Consider the following 12,241-nt stretch of genomic DNA (forward strand, 5'->3'; position numbering starts at 1 on the left):
AGTCATTGCTGGTGAATCTGTCAAGAACTCAGCGTGTCAAATCACAAATACAATGCTAATTGCAAAAAGGCATGTTCACTTGGTTTTTACAAATGGGTTCTGTCAAGCAGATCATGACAGCCAGGGCCGCAGGAATTAGAAGTGTGAGAGAGAAGGAAACAAAAGCTTGTTACAAAAAGGAAGAAAGCTTATTACAAAGGGTAAGTGACGTGCAAAAAAAATGCAATACTTAATCTTCACAAACCAATGTGTCGACAAGTTTGATGAATGATGATAATCTAAAAGGCAACTCACGTGGCGAGCCAAATGGTTGCTTTGCACCCATCAATGGCGTGACTGATGAAACCGAGGTCGGTTAGTGAACGTTCGACCATTGGCTTTGACAAAATGTGTGATGCCAATACAAAGACCAGCCCACAGAAGTGACAGCAGCAAGTGGCGAATATCATTCCGGGCTGCAAAGATAATTGAGCAAGTTAGCTGTGTACATCGAGTTACAATTTCGATTAGCCAATATAGTCTGCCTCAGTACTTAAAGGTTAATACATATTACAATAGCTAGAACTTTTACAACATTTATTATAGATTTTGGCTTTACGAATTTTGGGTGTTTAAACATTAAAATAGTACGAAAAAAGATCAATATTGATGCAGTCTAGTTTTTCATCCTCAACTTCACAGCTGTTAGCCACATCTCCTAAATGCCAAAACCAACGCAGATTACATCTCAAGGCTGATTTCATGGGCGCTATAAACACACAATAAATTTTGCCATGTTGACTGGCATTTCATCAATTTGACCATACCCATTACGTTGAATAATGATAGAAGCAATAAAATATAAATGTGTGCAAGTGTTTTCCCATTGGCTGCATTTAGATTTTAATACTCAGACGCACTGCACAAACAAAACATTAAGGTAGAATTAAATAGTAAAGCTCTTTTCCAAAGGGATGAAACAAAATGGAACACTTCATGGAAAATTTCCTTTACTTAATGCATGGATTAAGTGTGGATTGAAAACAGACAGCAAATGCTTCTTTCTGCCAATTAGAGGAGAGCCCTGATCAGCATAAATTTATAGCAGGACACCCAAATATATCTGTTTCAGTAGAGTAAGAATCCTTACCATGTCTTAGGGACATCATCATGAACATCATAACTCCCATAACCAATGCAAAAGCAAGGCGAAAGGACTGTAAAGGAAAAATTGTATAAGTTTCGTTCTGTTGGAAAAGATAAGAAACACATTCCAGTAGTTGATCCAGCTGTTTCCCATAAATAAAGACTATATCAAGTGTGTCGAGAGATTGTGTATGCACATGTGCCTAGTCACAACACACCCAGAAGAACATCATAGAAAATGTGAATGATTTCAGAGTAATTTCCATTAGCAATTCAAAATGCGATAACTTCATTTGTAAAGAGAAACTCCAAGCTATAGCAAATTGTACCCACCGCATAATTCTCTAGAAGTCCTCCTTTTCTTGGCACTGCCATGTCTCGACTAACAGATGTCATGTAATGTCCTTGAAGAAGGTCCATGGCATCCTATGTAAGATAATAAATAAGTATTAAGGCACTGCCTACAAAACACCTGAGGCAGATATTTTAATTAAAGGTAAATTGGAAGAAATTGAGTTAAAAACATGTAGCTTGCTTGCATGATGTTTGTTAGATTGTGGACAGTGGAGACATTTGCACGGAGTTCTAGAGGATGCATTGATCATATCTATCACCACTCAAATCTATTATATAACATCATGTAAGCTGCCATATCTCAGCATAAATTTCAGCACTTCAGTGCTTTGGCTTAAGCCCCACCGGTACTAATATATCATTAACATGACAAATCGACTAAGCTAAGTTATAGAGAGTTGATAGTTGGGGCATCATCGACAAAATCAATGTTTACCTGCTTAGTCCCATCAACAAAGTTATTCAAGTAGTATCTACCAAGTGCATTCCGCAAATCATTCAGAATTCCCTGAGTAGTTCGCTTTCCATACCTAGAGATGAAAACAAATATAAATATGGACAAAGTAGCCTAGGATATAATATCACTCATTGTCTTTCATTTTAAAATACCAAACTACAAAACAGAATGAATGTAAATTAACCATTAGTAATCTATGCCATTTACAGAAGAAACTACAGTACTTAATATGCACTCGATCAGTCTAATTGTTAGTCTGGGACCATCTTATATTCTGCACTGACTTGTACTGGTATGATGGAGACTTTTCGCCCAATGACTAGCAAAATACATATCAGCTTTACAGTAACCCATTGTTTGGGTCCTGCTGGTATGGAGATTCACTGTAATGGTGGTTATGGAATCTTTAATTCTTCATAACCCCAAATCATCTCATAACTACTAAGTTCTAGCTTTGAACAGATTTGAGGTGATAAAGATTACAACTGCTCTTATTTAATGTAAAATTGGAACTTCTGTTCTTGCTGAGAAAGAAAAGGGAGGGACTACAAATATAATAAAAAGCACTTAGAAAGGAAAGTGGAAATTTGTTCAACAGAAATTACCGAACAAAATCTCCCTTCAGAGCAGGAGTTCCAGAGTACTGAATGCTTATTGCATCTCCATGATTTGCCCACACTGAAAACAGGACTCAATTTACTCCAGCAACATTGGTTATAAAAAGGAACAGAAAAATGCAACCAAGAACCCATAGTTAAATGGTAAAGATAACACTCACATATTTTGTAGTTTGTGTCAAAGGCTGGATGATTGCTTATTGTATCATCAACACCAAGAACTTCTATTCGTTGGAGTTGGCTCTCCAGAATTTTTCTCCCAATCATGCTCTATGTAGAGATTGTTAGAATTCAGATATATAAGTGATGGTTGAAGATCATAGAAGGATGCGTCAACAAGAGCACAATGGGCATGGGGTTCTTACCGCATCATGTGTTCTGTTTTTAGAACAAACAAGTTTACAACTTTAACCATATAACAAATATTGAACACGCAGTCCTAAAGTACATCAAAGCATACCCAGTATACCAGTTTGGGCATGATTCACAATTCAAAAGAGATATTTTTGCAAGTTCCGCATCTGTTAGATGTACATCTAAATTGTAATAATACTACAATAAAAGGATGAAGGATGCCCTTAGCCAAACAGGAAATCTTTCTCAAGTTGGTTTTGAGAAACAAAAAGGGAAGCCGCTAGGTAACTTGGATGACTAAAATGGCATTGCATAGACATATTTGATTAAGAATAACTGTTGAAGTACATGTGAATGTGATTGCTTTACTTGGATGTACCTGAGTCACATTGGTGCGATCCAAACAGTCTATGCAATTTGTTCTGACAGTGCCAGTCTGCTCCTCAATTTTCTCGTCTTTATCATTTATAAGGAAGTACCTATCAGATAACCATATTAGCAAATCATGTAAAGGAAAGGATACATCCAGAGATGTATGAGTTTTTGCCTCTTTGGAGAAAAAGTATAAAGGAATATATCACTTAAGATATACAGAAAAACCTCACTATACATGACTATAATAAGCCAAAAACAGTATGTTTTTTTTCTCGAACACGCAGGAGAGCTGCGTATCAATATATTAAGAAGGAGAAAGGGTATAGAACCCGAGCAAACTTACACAGGTTTTTTAGAAACAACCTCAACACCACCACATTAACCAAAAACTATTACACTTCCTTTTTCTAGCCGGTCCTGACCCAAAACTGAACCAGAAAAAACACCTACAAAAAATCGAGCTGTGGTATGAGGGCGAGGAGATGCGAAATTCATTGAGCCCCAGCCATACCCCACAAGTGCATTTCATCTCTTATGGAAGACAACTGCATTCACATCAGGCGGCAGGCTGTCGAAGACACAATGATGGTGTTGGTTCCAAACAGACCAGGCCACCAGAATTATGATGGAGTCAAGACCCTTCTGCACCTGACCATCCACTCTACCGCTCACCCTTGCCCACCAATCATCAAAGGAGGAATCTTCCAACTGAGGAGCTAAAGCCTGCAAGCCGACGCTGTGAAGTATGCTGAACCATACTTGACGGGTGAAGACACGAGACCAGCAAGTGATTAATTGTATCCTCCTCTTGATCACACAATGAACAGCGCTCAGGGTGAGGTAAATTCCTCTTGGCAAGGCCATCGGCCATCCAACATCTGTTGTGTGCTACTAGCCACATTAAAAATTTACACTTGCCCGGTGCCCAGCTCTTCCAAATCCTTTCGTAAGGTCTGAATTGAGTGGCACCAATGAATAGAGCTTCATATGCTGATTTTGCTGAATATCTTCCTAAAGCCGAAAAACACCATATGTGCAGGTCTTCTACCTCTGGCTGCAGTACTACCTCAGAGAGCAGATCCCATAGCCCAAGGTATTCAGACAAGACAGCCACTGTGAGTGCCCCTCGTATATCCGCAATCCACCTCATCTCTGTGAGAGCCTCATAAACTGTTCTTTTCTTTGCTCTTTTGGATACAGTGCCAAAGAGGTGGGGGACAAGTTTATCTAGGCTCTGACCATGCAACCACCTGTCTGTCCAGAACAGTGTGTTCTTGCCATTGCCAATTTCTGAAGTGATGGCCACTGAGAAAAACGCCTTGACTGAGTGTTGAACTTGAATAGGGAAGATAGCCCACGGCTTGTTAGGTTTTGTTTTCTGCAACCAAAGCCATCTCATTCTGAGAGCCCAACCTAGATGCTGCAGGTGAGATATGCTGAGTCCTACTAGCTCTGGTGGGCGCGTGACCTTGGGCCAAGCCACCAGGCAGTGTCCGCCGTTCACATCTTTCCTCCCCTTCCAAAGAAAACCTCTTCTGATCTTATCAATGGCTTTAAGGGCCCAAGGTGGGAAGTCCAAAGCCATGATCAAGTATATCAGCATAGAGGTGAGCACAAACTGTACAAGAATTTTTCTCCCTGCTCTTGTTAACAAATAAGCCTCCAACCAGGAAGTTGGTCTGCTATTCTGTCGATGATTGGTTGGATTTGAGCCCTTGTCAATTTTTGCAGGGAGAGGGGTACTCCCATGTATTTGCAGGGAAACTCCAGCAACTGGCAGGGGAGATGTTCTTGTATTGTTTCCTTGTCTTCATCTATACATTGAATTGGTAGTACATTACTCTTCTGTATATTGGTCTTCAGTCCCGAGGCTTCCCCAAAAAGACGTAACAGATCCAATGTGATACCAATGTCATTAGCTGAAAGCCGGAGAAATATCACCACATCGTCTGCATAAAGGGATATCCGATGCTGCAAGGCCCTTCTAGCAAGAGGTTGTAGTATTTCTTCCTCAGAGGCCTTTTTCACCATGTAGCACAAGACATCCATGACCAAGATGAATAACATTGGGGACAGCGGATCACCCTGTCTAAGACCCCATCGATGTAAAATTTTCTCTCCAGGAGTACCATTGAGCAGCACCTGTGTGGATGAGGAGGCTAGAAGTCCACTAATGATGTCACACCATATCAGCCCAAAGCCCAATTTTTTCATGACTTCCAACAAAAAAGACCATGACACTGAATCAAAAGCCTTTGTTATATCAAGTTTCAGCAAGATCCGGGGTTGTTTCTGTTGATGGAGAAAACGTGCAGTTTGTTGGACTAGCATGAAGTTATCTTGTATGAAACGACCTTTAATGAATGCACTTCGATTGGGGGAGACCATCTGGTCCAGCCGACTTGCCAATCTGTTAGCTAAGATTTTTGTGGTGAGTTTGGCGAATGAATGAACCAAGCTTATCGGTCTGAAATCTCTGATGCTTGTGGCCTCTTCCTTCTTTGGCAGGAGGGTGATGTAGGCTGAATTCCCCAATTTTCTGCTCCATATGGCTGAAATTGTTGCCATCACATCCACTTTGATGATAGGCCAACATGCCTTGTAGAAGTTTCCAGTGAATCCGTCAGGCCCTAGGGCTTTATCAGAAGGTAGCGCACTGGTGGTCCTCCACACTTCCTCTTCAGAGAAGGGAGCCTCTAATTCAGATAAGTCAAGGTGTGGCATATTCAGCTCCTCCAAGTTAACAGTGAATTCACGGTCTAAGCTCTCTCCCAGGAGGTTGCTGTAAAAATCATATATGTTTTTCTCTTTTTCCTCATGGCTTGTGAGTACCAGCCCATCATCAGAGGTGAGTTTACTGATAAAATTTTTCCGCTTGCGGTGCCTAGCATGCAAGTGGAACAAGTCTGGATTAGCATCTCCATCTGACAGCCAATTAATACGAGAACGACTTCGCGCTATTGTGCGCTGCAGCGATGAAAGGGCTAAGGAATGTATCTTGAGCTGATAGCGCAACCAAGTTCCTGACTAGAGAGGGAGCGTGCGTCTTGTGCAATTTCAAGCTGATGTAGCACCTCCCTGGCAAGACCAAGCTGAGAATTGACATGCCCAACCTTTTTGTTGCTCCAACTTTGCAGGCCTTTGACAGTAGCTCTGAACTTCTTGGATAAGGTGTCAAAAGGGCAAGCAGTTGGTGGAACAGAGGTCCAGGCAGCTTCCACTGTCTCCTGAAAACCATCCAGCTAGGTCCAGAATCCTTCAAAATGAAAGCGAGCTTTCCCGGGGCTTGATGTCATTGAGACCAAGGAGGAGCGGACAATGATCAGAGCCATCAGTCGCAGCACTCTGCAACAGGCTATTTGGGAATGTCTGTTCCCAGTCAGTAGAGCATAGAACTCTGTCTAACCTGACCAGGGTAGGGGATTCCTATTGATTGGACCAGGTGAACTTCCGACCATGGAGTGGTAAGTCATGCAACCCCATATCATTGATAAGGCGACGAAATCTACCCATCATTGCTCGGTTCAGGTTTCCATTGTTTTTATCTTCAGCTTTTACAATAAGGTTGTAGTCACCAAGAACTAGCCATGGCCCTTGACAGACAGCCCTCACGTCCCTTAATTCTTGAAGGAAAAGCATCTTGTTCTCATCTCCTTGAGGTCCATACACACACGTGAGCCACCAAGTTGGCCCGTTGGCTGGACTGAACTGAACCGATGCACAAAAATTCTCCACCTGAGTAGCAGCAGCAGGGCCAAGAGAATGGCATCACGCCACTAGAATCCCTCCACTGGCTGCGATTGAAGGAAGCTCCACATGATAAGAGAAATCAGATCCAAGCATTGAGAGAAGGGTTCCACAGGGGATCACATTCATTTTTGTCTCCTGGATACAAACAATATCGACCTTTGATGAATTAACAAGAGTTCAAACAGAATCTTGGTGCGCCCTTGAGTTGAGACCCCGAACATTCCGACAGAGAATATTTGATGGATTCATGATCAGGGTCACCATCAGCCCAGCTAGCGGCTTGTGGAGAGTGCACGGCACACCGAGCCATGACTCTGCTCTTTGGTGGTGTAGTACCAGGGTCTTCAGACAACCACACCGCTTCCAGAATGGGAGACCAGGTACTGGCCTCGACCATACCAGAGGGTTGGGACATTGGGCCGCTTCCAGCGAGGGTGTCCGCACTACCGTCAGATTCATCTTGGGCCCTGAGGGGTGAAGGTCCCACAGCTTCTGCATCAGGCCCATCCGGATTAGCTTTGAGCCCTTCAGAGGTATTCTCATCTTCAAAATTATCGTGTGGCACATTTGTTAATGTAGCCGTCACCTTTTCACTAATTCTGGGCGCACATGGGCTGACCACTTGGGCCAACAAGCCCACATTGAATGCACTTGCACGCTGGGCGCGATCCGCGAGGGGCGAGGCCGACATTGACGCCTCGCGCTCCGGGCCCAAGCCAGCCGCCGTCCGCAGGGTAACCGGTGGAGAGACCCCTTCAGGCGAAGCGGAAGCTGTCGAGTCTTGAATGTCGTCGAGCGGAGCTGATCCGTCACGCAGGAGGACCCCCGAGGATGCGGCGGCCCCATCTTGCGACGCCCCATGGGCGATTTCTGCTGGATGTGGCCCCAGCAGCGCATGCGCTGATGTCCGGTTGCCCCGAGAGGGCGACGCTGAAGCACCATTCGCCGAAGCCGACGATGACCTTTGCCGCCGCCGCCGCCACCTATGACGGCGCCGCCCCTCGTCATCAGCCGGAGGCGGGGAAGGAGGATCTTTGGGCCTTGGTAGCATATCAAGAGCGGCGACCACGGAGACCGTAACCGGGTAAATTAGAGTGCGCTTCCCAGGTTGAAGATCATCAGCCATCATTGTAGGTTCCACAATTTCGAGCTCCATCTCCGAGGCGAAATTGGATGGACTAGAACACCAGGCAACCACCCGGAAGGAATCTCGACGATCAGCAGTGTCAGGATGGATGCCACTGATCCAGCAGTACTCGTTGAGGAGGAGCTCTACCATTGATAGTTCCCAGGCGTGGGTCGGGATGCCTTGGATGTCGACCTCGACGACGGACGGTAGAGACGCCGCCGTGGACTGTAGAAAACGTGTCCATCGCATAACATGTAGCCTGATTGAGGTGATGATCGATCGGCCGCCGTCGTATACCCTCTCCATCATCTCTGCGGTCGGCAAGATCAAGAGGAACCTAGCCGGCCCAAAACGTTGGAGGGCCAGCGAGGTTACCTCGATCTCAAACCTACCAGCAATGGTGGTCAGAATGGAATCTGCACTGCCGTTGAGCACAGAGATGACCAGAGCGCGAGCGGTGAGGCCATCCTCCCTTTGCGAAATGCTGGCAGAGCGATCCAAGATCCGCCGTGGCTTCAAAACTCGGCCGCCAGACCAATGGATAACGCAGACAAGGCTCACCCGAGTCTGGAGCAGAAGGTTGATGAAAACAGACGTAGGAGCGATAGCCAAGGCCACGGCAATGAAAACAGCGTGTCCTTGACCGGCAGTCTACCGCACAGTGGCCTGGAGAGAAGCAATTGAAGCATCTTCCCCTTAGGTCCGCCGGGACTGGCCTGCGAGGATGCTCCAGACACTTGCGCACCTAACGATCATGACGATTCACCATCTTCGTCCAGCTGCCGGCTTCTGGAATCTGCACCACGTGCCTTATGGTGCGCCCCTCGGTATGTAGGACGATACGAGGCGCCGCCCGCGGAGCATCGCCCGAGACTGCAGCCAAGGCCATCTGGTGCGTCGCAACACCAGAAGCCCTGCGAGGCCGCCACAAGAGGTGCGCCCGCAAGGAGGACGTCCTTGAACGAGGGGAGGATGTCGCCGCTGGACTCGTAGGAAGACGGGGAGCTGTTAGTCCACCTCTAGGCCTTGGAGCAACCCGCAGTGACGTAGGTAGGGGCTATGGGGGTGAGTAGGGGCTCTCTCGGCACCAAGGGAGAAGAAGAAGCCGCACAGGAGGAGAGCACGACTGTGGGGGTGACCGCCGAGCCCGGAGTAGGCGACAGCGTGGGGCTGGTGGAGGGGAGGGCGCCGGGGAGGGGAAGGGGCAGGGGAGGGGAAAGGATGCAAGCCATAGCCAAAAACAGTATGACTAACACATTGTGACTGAATGCACTTCACTTTTCCTGCTTAGCCAGGACCTCGAATAAAAATGGCATACCTAGTGTTGAAAGCTCCTACACAAGGTGGGGTTTGGGAAAGGGAATTTGTAGGCAGCCTTAGAGCAAGACCAGCATATATTTTCTTAGCATAGGCTAACGCTGTACACGTTAGAGGGTGTTAAGTTTGGGCAAAACGCTCCAGCATCTTAGCTCCCTTTAGAATTCCAAGATGGGACCTACCAACTATAAACTATATTTTCCCTTTCATCAACACAGGAGCTGTGCAGAGGAGATGGATGCGGAAAAAGAGGTAGAGTAATTTTCTATTGCTTGGCAGCAGATGCTCAACTTGGCACCTGAGGCTAGCGGAGCACTGATTGAAAATTCTACTCCAGCGTATAGCAGCCCCTCCATCCCATCCTCTCTCCTGCTAGCACCACCTAAAACTACACGCTGGAGCTACTTTACCCTCATTTTGCGAGGAGGCTCATTCAAACCCTGGAACTCCAGGCCACAAGTGGAGAGACTATCACTGTGTCAGGCCCATGCTTCAGCCAGGAACTCAAACACCAATAATAAAATCTATAAATTAGGTCCTTAATGCATCTGCACTAGCGCTCCTCAAGGTTCGAAGCAATATCTGAAGTGACAACATGCAAGATTTGATAGCGTTGGCTTCAGTAGAAAAGTTCATTCTGTATCAGGCTGAGTTAGCACGAATTCAACCAGACCACAAGATTAAAGAACTAATGATCCCCACGAGCACAAGTTCCTATGCAGTTGGTTTTTGCATGAAGATTTGATGTGCAACTGGTGGTTGCCTGTTAGATCAAAGTATAATTGGTGGCTGATTTGGCTCCCGATATAACAATGTTCCTTTGACAAATAGGCAGCAAGATCGTACAAAATGATAAATGGTATGAGATGGGGTAATACTATATCAGCTAGCAACATACCTATGTTTCCTAAGATAGTCCTTGATCTGATCATACAGCTGAGAAAGGCGTTCAAAGTGAACGTGTCCGCAAACTCGGTGGAAGTCAAAGTGCACATATCTGCAAGACATATGCAAACATACTTAGCACAACATTACACGATAGGAGCAGTGAGCAGTCCATAGCGGAGAAAGAAATTGTCACCTTAAATCTTCACTGAGAATAGGTTCGATAGATTTTGCATATCTTTCACGGAGACGACCTTCACCTCCACCCTGAATATAGAAATCAAACAAAAATGAACATCACATGGATGATAGAAGAAAGACAATAAGCAAGCACTATAAGGGTAGATGGTGAAGTATATATGTTCAAGCAAAATGGCCAATCTGTTAGTAGACACTCACTGCTTGAACAAATCAGTATACTACTACATGCAACATAAGTAGGAACGAATAACTGTATTGCAATTTAAAATATGTCCACTTGGGAAGTACTCCTGACTTTCTTAATTTTGGAAACTCATAACACTAATGTTAGTTCAAGGTCCAAGAGCAGTGTACTTACTGTATTGACAAGATCAACAGCCAAGACAGCTCCATATTTCTTTTGCAAATCATGAAAGTGCCGCTCAAGCACACGAGGCTGAACAACAGAAACCAAGATAGAGTTATGACAAAATAAAATAATGAACACACTTTGCATGCTTGCATTCTAGAGTATCTACTAGCTAAGCTAAGTAAGAATATCATACAATTTCATGAAAACATAGTGCCATTATAGCACCAAGGTAAAGAACAAAACAAGGAATGGTATAAGCGAGCTCACCGCCTCCTCTTGTCTAACAATGTCAAAGCTAGGTTTATATGTCAAATCAACAATCTGCTCCCACAAGAATGGCATAGAACCTCGAACCTGCAAAACATATAATTTGTCAAGTTATTTGGAAAATTTATATAACAGCAAACTAATTAAGACTGAAGCAAAACATAGAAGTGAGGCAACCAAAAAACAATAGTGTTGATTTCAAATCGTGTGAAGAAACCTACTTGTACATACGATGCTGTAAATCCTTTTGACTGCATTATCTGCTCTGATTCAACAAAGTTTGCAGCATAACCCTCTGCATCAGCTCCTCGTCTCCACATCCGAGTACCTTTAGAAAAACTCATGAAGCATCATTCGATCATAAACCATTGAGTTTCATGAAAATAAGAAGAAATGATGCAGTTAAAACTGACCATGCACAATGCATATATTTACTAAAATATTAATGAAAGAAAAAATGTGGAAAACTTATTTGATGCCTAAGAACCCTCACCTATCCTCCGTGTGCACCTACGTGCAATCAGGGTCACATTTACCTTTTCTGACCCAACTTCTGCATGGATGTTTTGAAAACCTGATATTTAGTTAAGTTCCATAAATTTACAATAAAACATGGCCCACAGAAAAGTTGAACCAAAATTTGATAGAAAACATCTTATAACTCTAGTAGAGGCCTAGTTAAAATGTCATGATATGCCAAGGATACTGCCTTGAATTACTGGCAATAAGTACTGGTTCAGCTGTCAAGGGAGAAAGAAGCAATCAGAATAAATTGTAGATATGTCAGCTCTGAACTCCAAAGTAAAATGAACTAAGGGCCACCTAAAGATATATTAATCTTACCCTGTTCTCAATTAGAGGTTCCAACAAGTAACTGTTCCATAGAAATCTTGGTTCTGCCTGAAAAGAGTTACGTTCTTTGATCAGTAATTGTAGTTAGAAAAGCACAAGATAGTAACGCTGAGCACTGATGGTCAACCCAACAGAGATATATAGCATATTTCTTTTTTTTTCCTCAAGCTAAAAAGGCCAAAATGGCCAGGTACAAGCGCGCGCGG

The 12,241-nt window shown here is 44.3% G+C and overlaps 2 protein-coding genes across 4 annotated transcripts in view; both read right to left on the reverse strand.

Annotated features, from left to right (window-relative positions):
• Window positions 1-36: 36 nt before the first annotated feature.
• LOC101778433 (phosphoinositide phosphatase SAC7) overlaps window positions 37-12,241 on the reverse strand; it is a 15,654-nt gene continuing 3,449 nt past the window's right edge. For 2 of the 3 annotated variants that reach the window (XM_004952759.4, XM_012848552.3), the window contains exons 6-20: window positions 12,027-12,083; window positions 11,890-11,923; window positions 11,677-11,757; window positions 11,405-11,511; window positions 11,184-11,270; window positions 10,923-11,000; window positions 10,560-10,630; window positions 10,377-10,475; window positions 3,287-3,386; window positions 2,715-2,823; window positions 2,542-2,614; window positions 1,916-2,009; window positions 1,459-1,551; window positions 1,130-1,196; window positions 37-455 (exon numbers count right to left, since the gene is read on the reverse strand). In XM_004952759.4, the coding sequence (XP_004952816.1) occupies window positions 325-455; window positions 1,130-1,196; window positions 1,459-1,551; window positions 1,916-2,009; window positions 2,542-2,614; window positions 2,715-2,823; window positions 3,287-3,386; window positions 10,377-10,475; window positions 10,560-10,630; window positions 10,923-11,000; window positions 11,184-11,270; window positions 11,405-11,511; window positions 11,677-11,757; window positions 11,890-11,923; window positions 12,027-12,083 (1,281 nt within the window). In that variant the 3' untranslated portion in view covers window positions 37-324. Of the gene's footprint in view, window positions 456-497; window positions 1,044-1,129; window positions 1,197-1,458; window positions 1,552-1,915; window positions 2,010-2,541; window positions 2,615-2,714; window positions 2,824-3,286; window positions 3,387-10,376; window positions 10,476-10,559; window positions 10,631-10,922; window positions 11,001-11,183; window positions 11,271-11,404; window positions 11,512-11,676; window positions 11,758-11,889; window positions 11,924-12,026; window positions 12,084-12,241 lie in introns of those variants that run through there. The other variant, XM_022827708.1, reaches the window with a different exon arrangement.
• On the reverse strand, window positions 3,629-4,920 carry LOC105915054. The gene has a single exon (XM_012848558.2). The coding sequence runs from the start codon at window positions 4,883-4,885 to the stop codon at window positions 3,971-3,973; it is 915 nt and encodes a 304-aa protein (XP_012704012.1). The 5' UTR covers window positions 4,886-4,920; the 3' UTR covers window positions 3,629-3,970.

The sequence above is a fragment of the Setaria italica genome, chromosome I, assembly GCF_000263155.2.
Source record: "Setaria italica strain Yugu1 chromosome I, Setaria_italica_v2.0, whole genome shotgun sequence".
Classification (NCBI taxonomy): domain Eukaryota; kingdom Viridiplantae; phylum Streptophyta; class Magnoliopsida; order Poales; family Poaceae; genus Setaria; species Setaria italica.